General features: G+C 37.1%; 2 protein-coding genes and 1 long non-coding RNA gene across 4 annotated transcripts in view; 2 read left to right on the plus strand and 1 right to left on the minus strand.

Annotated features, from left to right (window-relative positions):
- The window catches only part of Sirt4 (Sirtuin 4), a 2,259-nt gene extending 1,232 nt beyond the window's left edge, over window positions 1-1,027 (minus strand). The window contains exons 1-2 of the mRNA XM_017622994.1: window positions 729-1,027; window positions 1-667 (exon numbers count right to left, since the gene is read on the minus strand). Of these exons, the coding sequence (XP_017478483.1) occupies window positions 1-667; window positions 729-906 (845 nt within the window). The 5' untranslated portion in view covers window positions 907-1,027. The remainder of the gene's footprint in view (window positions 668-728) is intronic.
- A 2,271-nt stretch (window positions 1,028-3,298) lies between these two features.
- Septin1 (Septin 1) overlaps window positions 3,299-10,123 on the plus strand; it is a 21,730-nt gene continuing 14,905 nt past the window's right edge. Inside the window, exons 1-2 of one of the 2 annotated variants that reach the window (XM_017622996.1) lie at window positions 3,299-3,944; window positions 4,049-4,176. In XM_017622996.1, coding sequence (XP_017478485.1) covers window positions 4,159-4,176 — 18 coding nt within the window. In that variant the 5' untranslated portion in view covers window positions 3,299-3,944; window positions 4,049-4,158. Of the gene's footprint in view, window positions 4,177-10,123 lie in introns of both variants that reach the window. The other variant, XM_017622997.1, reaches the window with a different exon arrangement.
- On the plus strand, window positions 6,601-7,290 carry LOC108368201 (uncharacterized). The gene is made up of 2 exons (XR_001848340.1): window positions 6,601-6,637; window positions 7,191-7,290. It is a non-coding gene; the product is annotated as an uncharacterized LOC108368201 (long non-coding RNA).

Genomic DNA, 10,123 nt, shown 5'->3' on the forward strand with positions numbered 1-10,123 from the left:
GCACGCGTTTCGCCAATATTTACAATAGCCAATGGCAATTTGAGGTCCTTTGTTTGCAGCACCATTCGATAGCCAGAAAACACAAGCAAACTAGAACCGAGCACCAATAGCCCATCGCTATTATAAATCATCTCTGCAATGCGTTCGATGCGTTGCTTTGGAACATTATCACCAAAGAATACAATCTCTGGCTTTACATTTCCGCCACATTTTGGACATGGGGGTATGCGAAAGTTGGCTACGTACTCAGCTGGGATTTCCACATCACCGTCAGGTCGTACCATGTCGGGTGCATCGCGAAATTCAGGATTTAGCGCGTTTAGTATATCTTGAAATTCGTGTCGATCTATACGATACTCGCATGATAGACATTTGACCACAAAACCGCTGCCGTGCAATTCCACGACATTGCGGCTACCTGCTTTTGTGTGAAGCCGATCGACGTTTTGGGTAACAACAGCCTGAATACGTCCCTCTCGCTCGAAACGCGCCAGCGCATGGTGGGTATGATTGGGCTCTGTTGCAGAGAATGTTGGCCAACCGACAAAATTGCGTGCCCAGTAGCGTTGGCGCACATTTCCGGAGCGTACAAATTCCATGTGCTGTATTGGTTTGTGATTAGTGCGCGCGTACAAACCAACTCCCTCGGAGCGGTAGTCGGGTATGCCTGCCGATTGCGGATACATTGAGTATATTTCGTATTGTTTTTAATGTGCTGTTACGCCTACCAGATTCCGTGGAAATGCCTGCACCTGTGAGAACAACAATGTTGGGTTTTGACATAAGAAAATCTTCTAGGCGTCTGATATCTTCCTCCAGCACTGGATTATGTTTAGGAACATATTGCTGCTTTGCTGCCCGTTGGCTAACAGACAGATGGAGGCGGAGTACCTGATTAAAACGCATTATATGCGTGCGATCCACGAAATTCTATGAAAATAGCAAGGTACAACGCACTTTTCCTAAAACATCACATAACGCAGAAAGAAAAACAAACAACTAGGCGCACGTATAAACAAAACAAAATCAGCTGTTGGGGAAAAGGCATTCACAATCAAGATGCAATAATTGAATTATGTTCAGAATAGTGTTAATCTTTGTAACCGGCCGTGTTCACGTGCTGGTAAATCTCGCTTGCGTGTCGACGAAGCTCTCGCATGCTTTCAATTATCATTTTTGTTGTTTGACAGGTATTTTTATATTTCGCATAATTCTTCAGAGTAGCAATATCGCTTTTTGGTGAAAAATACAAATTTAGCCTGCAAAGCTCGAACCTTCATTTTTGGTGACATTTTACAAATTGTCTTTCCGCCTGCCCCACATATGTACATAAGTGACGGCGAGAACATGGATCGAAAACTCGGCCTTTCCGACCATGATCGAAAGTTCGTTAGCAGCGGAGCGAAAACTGGGCCTTTCCGCCCGATGCACATTATGGTAGACTGGAGACTAGGCCTCGCCAGCTACCCAACAAAAAGTATTCGGTAGTTTTAGATATATTGCAACATATATTTATATATATATATGTATGTATACTTGGTAATATGATATCAACATGTACCTTCTGAACTCGCAAGACTGAAAAATAAATAAGATAATTTATTGTATAATTAAAATTTAGTGCGTAAATAAAATTTAAAATGACAATTGGCTGTTAATTATGAAATTTTATTTGTATATAAGGGCAAATGTTTAGTTATTGGCCCATCGTTTTTGGGGTGGGGGCGGAGGGGGCGTGGCCCCCCAAACCCCCCTCATTCGAAAGGGGCCAGTCGCCACTTTACGTCACTCTACTCAGGCAGTAGAATTCTTCTTTCTGTGTTGCCAAAGAAGGGGGACTGAACACCTTTTGCAGAGAACACCTTTCTACGTAGGCGGCCTTCGGCCGCACTTAGGGATTATAACCCTCAGGCAGTAGAATTCTCCTTTCTGTTTTGCGAAGAAAAGGAGCTGAATACCTTTTACAGAGAACACCTTTGTATATTTTTAATGCTTACAGGGTTATATCCTATTTTCTTTTGTCTCTCATTCTTTTGCATATTTTGGAGTTTGACAGCTGAACTACGCCATTTAATTTGCATATGCAACAAAAGTCAGACGCATGATTTTATTTAATAAATTGTGATTAATTGGTTAATATTAACGTTATAAAGAAAGTTATAGCTCATCGAGTAAAGTGTAAAGTGAAGGAGAATATAAAAATATATTGCTGATGTAGCTGCTTTAAGGAGAATAGGAGTGATAAATTTACGCTAATTTCCGAATTTTACAAAAAAGGGCATATTTCAAACCCAATTTGTAAATAAATTAGTGACCCAAAATTACAATAGTGGATGTTAAAATAATGGGTAGACCCTTGGCTACAAGTGTGTGCAATTTTTTTTTGGATCGGGTCACCCCTTTGGACGCAATACCCCGAAATAGGTGGGCCACTTACTAAACAGTANTGCAATTTTTTGGATCGGGTCACCCCTTTGGACGCAAAACCCCGAAATAGGTGGGCCACTTACTAAACAGTACCCTATATAAGAATTATCGTATTAGCCGTAGGCTATTTGTTAATAAATAAATAACGTAAAATGTATGCCGTCAAGTGTCCAGTCAACAAAACTATCTCGCTTGCGATAGCAAAAGCAAAACGCAAGCGAGATTTTCAAGCGTGTGAAGACGGCCGGTAAGAAGGAAGTTTATTTAGAGCAATACTCAAAAGCTATTTATAGCAAACAAATATTTTAGTTAAAGATGTTGCATTTAAATTTATATATTTATATACTGATTTGCCAATACTGGACTATAAACAAACTACATTTTGTATAAAAATTTATTCCATGTGGCTCCTTTTTTATTTTTCTTTTGTACATGCTTTCGCCCACTTCAGGAATGCCAACTCTGTCAAGGAAAATGTTCCAAAAATAAAAAAAATACCCATTTTCATCGGTTGTCCCCAAGGCATATTATTTAATGTGTCTTGGGTTGTCCCCCAAATGTATTTTCTCTAATTAAAACAGTTTACTATGAAAAAGATAATGCGCTCAAGTTAACATTCACGCGACGCGTATGAGTATGTACGATCTTGTTTTCGCCATTGTTGAAGACAGAACAGGCTTATGGTTGAAATTTACCGCTTCTACTTTTAAACATGCAATACCGTTATGAGAAATATTTATTAGTATTTATAATTTACTGTTCGAGATTTATTATAAAATATCGAATTCCGCCAAAACTTGTGCTGCCGAGTTCGAATTCCACCAAAATGGAGGAGCTCTCGGTAGCTGGCAGCCCTAGTCCGATTTCACGGAGCAAATACGCTCGTCAATTTTTTGTCAGTTGAAATGCAACCGTTGTGGTTTTTGCCGGCGATTTTTAAGTGTTTTATATGTATTTTTCGTGAGTGAATTTGTGTGTTTGGCTGTTATTAATTATCGCTGCTCATTCTTGGATTAAGTGCATTTGCAATAAATTTGTTTGCTGTGTTTCCGCCGCGCTTCGCTTGATGTGCACTGAAAACAGATTGTGTTCATAATTTGCACTCCAATTAATATTTTGCGCACGCACACCTAAATTGCGGAGAAATTTTCCTTAAAATTAAAGAAAACACAATCGTGAAAGTGGCAAAAGAAGTGGTAAAGTAAAAAATAATTAAAAGAAGATAACTAGCAAAGCAGCAGTGACCAAGGCGTACAAACAAGGCAGCAACCTGAAACTTCGGCAGTAGCAGAGAGAAATACAACAACAACGCGAAGCAACAGCTCTGCTTACACGTACAATTCGAATTGACGCAACACGACGTGCGGTTCTTCTTGTCCTTTTATTGTCTGCTTCGCAAGAATATTTTGATTTTGCTGTCATCGACGTTGGCGCCGACGTCTACGTTAACCGAAGTTCGCAGCAGAGACCGGGACGCTTCGAATGTGAACTGTGGTTATTGTTTTTTTGCGTGTTGGGTGCGTTGAATCACGCGAGTAGCTGGTAAATTGTAATTATTTGACGGTTTTAACACGTTCTGTTTTCTTTTTTGCATAACTTTGCGTACTTACGATACAAATAGTGAAGTGTACACCAGAAATTAATTAATATAAAAACCTATATCGATTATAAGCAGCTGCATACTCAAAAGAAGTATAAAAGGATTCAAGCGAAGATAAAAATAAAAGCAAAATGTCGGACACAAAATCGGTAAGTTTATCATATTGAAATGATGTTATTTATACTAAAAACTTAGTACATTGCCTCATTAACACACTGGTTCCAGACGCTATACAATTCTTGTTTTGTTCGAGCAGAAGTTATGTGAAATTTTATTTATAAAATCGTTTTCATACATACATCCATACATATGCGCTGCACACAAACGAAACAGTCATTCAAGGGCGCGGCTGTCGTTGCAGCAGGTCAATCCGACGGCAGCCTGCCTGACTGGCTGGTTTTGGTTGTAGTTGCTCTCCTCATTGCCACCATTATGCTAACATAGGCATTTCACGGTGGGGTCTGCATCATTGCCAGCTTGGTTGTTGTGTTGCCCCTTTGACTTTACGGGCTTGTTTGCCACTGTTTCAAATGTTAAAAAAAATGCTGTAAAAACGATTGAATATAAACTTTAACGTAGGATAGTATGCTATTAAAGGCAAATTATATTAAGATGAGGATCTAACATACACTTCGGAATATACATCCTTCTTATTTAATTCAGCTTTTGCCTGTATACATGTATGTACATANTGAGGATCTAACATACACTTCGGAATAGACATCCTTCTTATTTAATTCAGCTTTTGCCTGTATACATGTATGTACATACATACATACATATTTATGCTCAAAGGGATAATTTGTATACACGACAAAACAAATAAAGCCTGGAAAAAAGCACAAATTTGCACAAAGAGGGCAACAAGACCCAGCAAATGTATGTAGGTACATACATATAGTGGTGAGCACATAATTAGAGAGGGTTATCAATTCATCGGATTTTTTTAGCATGTACAAAATTTGCTACCGGATAGTTTTGGACCACGTAAACCGTTTTCGATAATAATTTTTTTATCGGAGGTGTTGCACGCAGGGGTAGTCCCATATCTACTCATAATAAAGTACAAGTTTCATGTCGCTAAAAATTACCGTTGATTTTTTAGATTGTTCTTTTGTGGAAGGTGTTTTCTTCCATAAAAAAAAAAAATTATTCGTGTGTTATTTGGAAGAAAGCGCTTAACACATGTAAAAAAAAATCCACATAATTTTTAGCGGCTTGAAACTTGCACTTCATTGTACTAAAATTGAATTTTGAACTTAAAAAATTAATAATCAAATTTTTGAACTTTTTAATCAGGATTTCTAGTCAAAACTCGGGTAGGCGTTCAGTTTTATACCCGATTCTGTTTTGATATAATCATCCTTATTATCATGACTTTAATTTTCCCCGAACCGGTTCACTTTTTACTTTTGGTTTCCATGGGCGGAATACAAATTTTCCGTTGAATTTTTTACGGGCGAAACTCAGGATATGGCAGAATATTGTGCATGTTTTAGTCATTTTTTCTGACGCTTTTTTTCCATATAAAAGAAAAATTTTAACATAAATTGCATGGAAGAAAGTATGTACGTAGCACCGTTAGCAAACCTTTAGTCAAAAATCAACACAAACTCCAGGTTTGGAACATTTAGTTGCATGTTTTTTTTTGTAAAAAAATAAAGAATAAAAAAATGATCACTACTTATAAAGAAGAGTAAATTCCCTAATTATGTGTCCAACACTGTAAATACCTATGTCAAGTAAATGTTGATAAAAATCTGCATCCCAACAAGCGCTCGGTTCAGCACAAAGCCGGCAACTCTCCGAAACGTTTCACTTCCAATCCTTTTGATGAACTCAGCGCAACAAGGCAACAAAACTCAATTGAACTCATGCCAACGACAAACCATTTGTACAGGCGGGGGTGTTTAAATACTGCAAATTGTGCACTTCAGCTCCAACACCTTGCATACTTTTTACCAGCATATGCTTTTATTTTGTGTCATTGTATGGCGGAGTTGAATGAGTGCAAAATAACCACAGCGACTGCACTGTTAGACATAGCGCGGGGTTATAAGGAATTAGTCATCAGCTACTGAATTCCAACGATCAGCGTGCCATCAGCTAGAACGTTTGCGTTGACGAAAAACAAAGAGCTGTCTGTATTTACAAAAAAAAAAAACACAAAAAACCACAAAAAAAGCACAACAAACAAGTCCGCCAACAAGAGACTTAACGAATTGGAAAATATGCAATATACATATCGCACACATATATAAGGTTGATAAAATTCTTAATTAACAACACCGTTTGAATCGCGATCATTAATACCAAGAACAAATTACGGACTTGAAATAAAATCTAAAGCTTTCAGTATCTGCATAACACTCTCTCGACGAACAAAAATCACGCTCTACAAGATGCTCGTTTTGCCCGATCTTTTATAAGGCGCAGACACGTGACGACGTCGAACAAAGGTGATACTTAATGCTATCCTTTCATTTAGTGAAGTATTCCTCGCATGATCTACGGCGCTGTACGCGTGGCCGACGGGTAGCAAAGAAGATGGAATGAGGACAATAACAAGAACGACTTCTTTTTGGTTGTTTGTGTTTCCGATAGGGTAGAGTATGATGTATTGCGGAACGATTTTCGGTCATCCCTTGTNATACATATGTGTGCGATGAAGGTTGATAATATTCTTAATTAACAACACCGTTTGAATCGCGATCATTAATACCAAGAACAAATTACGGACTTGAAATAAAATCTAAAGCTTTCAGTATCTGTACATTCGCCTTAGGAGCCTTGTCAGCAGCAGCTTCTACCCATGATAGTCGGGTCTATAGGTATATGACCAACGCAGGGCGCCACTACATCTGATTTCAGAAAAACAACACGAAATTGTAAATGTCGGTAGGCGATTGATATGCATACACTCTCTCGACGAACAAAAACCACGCTCTACAAGACGCTCTACAAGATGCCCGATCTTTTATATGGCGCAGACACGTGACGACGTCGAACAAAGGTGATACTTAATGCTATCCTTTCATTTAGTGAAGTATTCCTCGCATGATCTACGGCGCTGTACGCGTGGCCGACGGGTAGCAAAGAAGATGGAATGAGGACAATAACAAGAACGACTTCTTTTTGGTTGTTTGTGTTTCCGATAGGGTAGAGTATGATGTATTGCGGAACGATTTTCGGTCATCCCTTGTCAAATTTGGTTTGGAGACAAACCGGTTTCGGCGTTGTGCCATCTTCAGTGTCATTTTTCGTTCTGAATAGTTCGTGTTTCCTTCCGCTTATTATGTATTCGTGTTACTATCTGTTTTAACTGTCAGTATGCATGACCTAATGACAGTTAAAAGACAACAAGAACGACCTGTATCACCTTTTTAATAACATGGACATAGATAAAAATGCAAGATTGCGCTTGACAAGCGAAATCGAAAGACGAAGTGCACTCGGGATGAAACGACAAACGGTTATAGCGCCAAATAAAAACAGAAAATGTCGAATAAGGTATTAGAAAAACCGATCCAGGTTTGGCCGGTAACATATACATCTTGAAAATTTTTTGCAAGGCATGATTTAAAAAAAAACTGCCTTATTAAATATATATAAAAATTTTATAATTCAATAGTATATAAAACAAGCTTTAATTTGGTATACAACATCATGTTTTCAGTCCGTGCAATACAGTGTTTAAAAAAAACCTGGTCCGATCAACACCGCTACGCTACCCACAGTAATTCGCTCTGCGCAGGCGGCCTCCGGCCGCACTTAGGAATCATAACCCTTACTACGCAGAATTCTACTTTCCGTCTTGCCGGATAAGAGGGACGGAACTTCTTTCCACGTAGGCGGCCTTTGGCCGCCCTTAGGAATTATAACCCTTAGTACGCAGAGTTCTCCTTTCTGTGTTTCCGGAGAAGGGGTCAGATCTTTCTGCGTAGGCGGCCTTCGGCTGCGCTTAGGAATTATAATCCTTAATACGCGGAGTTCTCCTTCCTATGTTTCCGGATAGGGGGGGGGACCTTATTTGAATGAACTGCAATAGGTATAAGGCTGTTGCTTGCTTGTAAATGCATTTAAATTTTTTATCATAATAAAATGTTTATTTCAAATTAAAGGTAATAACTTGTACTTTCTAAGTAAGCAATGTACACTTCTTAAGCATTAATCACGTAATCTTTTCAAAAAAAGTGATTTTATGAAAAAATTAGGAAATATTTTTTGTTTTTTTAATATCTTGGGCTTTAAAGTACGGAAGATAATATAAATTAGGTAAAAGAGCTGAAAGATAAATTAATTATCTTTATTTTGACACATTACTTTCTTTAATCGGTTATGTGTAGTTCATAAGATATTAACATTAAAAAAAATTTAAAAAAATTTCAACACTAAATATCTTTAAAACTAGAACCNGTAGTTCATAAGATATTAACATAAAAAAAAAATTTAAAAAAATTTCAACACTAAATATCTTTAAAACTAGAACCGCAGAACCTGAAAGTGGGTATATTTAAAAAGCGGAAGAGCCCAGCTTTCCAATAGAACAGCCAAAATTTGTCGCCCCGGTTATCGTAATCTCCCCCACTTTTGGTTTCCATGTACATATTTAATTTTCGGGTAAATTTTTTTCGGGCGAAACTAAGGATAACGCAGATTAAGAAAATATGTATGTATCTAGCAAAACTAAAAACTCTTCATAAGGAGGATGCCAGTGGCAAAAATGCATCGATGTTTTTCTTTGATTCGATGCATCGAAATTACATCAGATATTTTTCGATGCATTGATTTGCTGGTTTTCAGATGGTTTTGCAGATAATATTTCACAACAAAATATGTTATTAGCAAAATTGCAGAAAATTTGAAATAAATTACTGCAACTGAGCTAATTATATTTCTAAAGGAACTTTTTGGAGATATTTAAATTTTTTGGTCAAAGTCACCGTTATTTTTTGTACAATTGAAAATCTGGAACGACGGTTCATTTTACTAGAGATGTCAGTTTTAAAAAAACATCGATGCAACGATATATCGACTATTTATAAAAAAAATTTCGATGCATCGAAGCAAAACGTCGATATTTTCGATGCATCGATGTTTTTCCGACATCCCTACTTCATAGATAATCACTTATATTTGAACAAAAACACATTTCATATTAAATATAAAAGTTAAATACGCACGTTTTTATTTCAACTGAACTCTGCAAAACAAGACCGCTCCCGCATCTAAATGAGGTGTGAAACTTAATGCTAATGCCACAAAATTATTTTCTGCTGTAAACATACGCACTTTTAACTACATAACTGAGTTCCCCTATGCATGTTCTTGCTATGTAAACAAAGCAATACGCTATGCTTAATATTGTTAAAAGTGAGAATATGTAAACAAACAAAACTAAAAGGTATTTTAAACAAAAGGCGCGTATGCTTACAATAAACGAACTAAAGGTTAACAGAGCTCATAAATAAACTAGCATGAATCTGCGCTGATTACATTTGGCAATGTTGACAAGCAAAAGACCGATACGATACGATATGAAATTGTTAAGTAAAAACACTAAAAATATCTTCTTAGCCCAGTTCGCTTGAAAAAAAAATAAATAAAAATTCTGCCTCTACTAAACGTCACGTTCACACTTATCAAATGATTTAGTACGACTGCTGACCTTTTGAACTTTGCCGTAATTAATTCTACCAAAATCCGGCGGATGATTTAAGGTAATTCCATGTAAAAGACCAAAACGTCAAAAAATTCCAAAATCGCTTAATTATCCCTATTTCAGTAGCAACCTCTTGCAAATTGACTACATTTCATTAATCTCTTGAAAAATATTTAAAAATAAAAGGAAGCTGTAATTTTTGTCTATGGAACCTAATGCTTCATACATAATCACCAGGGAACGGATTTTTAGGACCTAAAAACCTATAAAAAAGGCAAAATAAAATAAAGAAATAGGCTGAAAAAGGCAAAATAAAATAGCGAAAAAGGCAGGAAAAGGCACTAGGTATTGTAAAAAAGGCAAAAAAAGGCAAAGTAAAATAGCGAAAAAGGCAGGAAAAGGCAAAAGAAAGGTATTGCAAAAAAAGCAAAATA

The sequence above is a fragment of the Rhagoletis zephyria genome, unplaced genomic scaffold, assembly GCF_001687245.7.
Source record: "Rhagoletis zephyria isolate East Lansing unplaced genomic scaffold, Rhagoletis_zephyria_1.1 Rzeph_scaffold_03006, whole genome shotgun sequence".
Taxonomy (NCBI): domain Eukaryota; kingdom Metazoa; phylum Arthropoda; class Insecta; order Diptera; family Tephritidae; genus Rhagoletis; species Rhagoletis zephyria.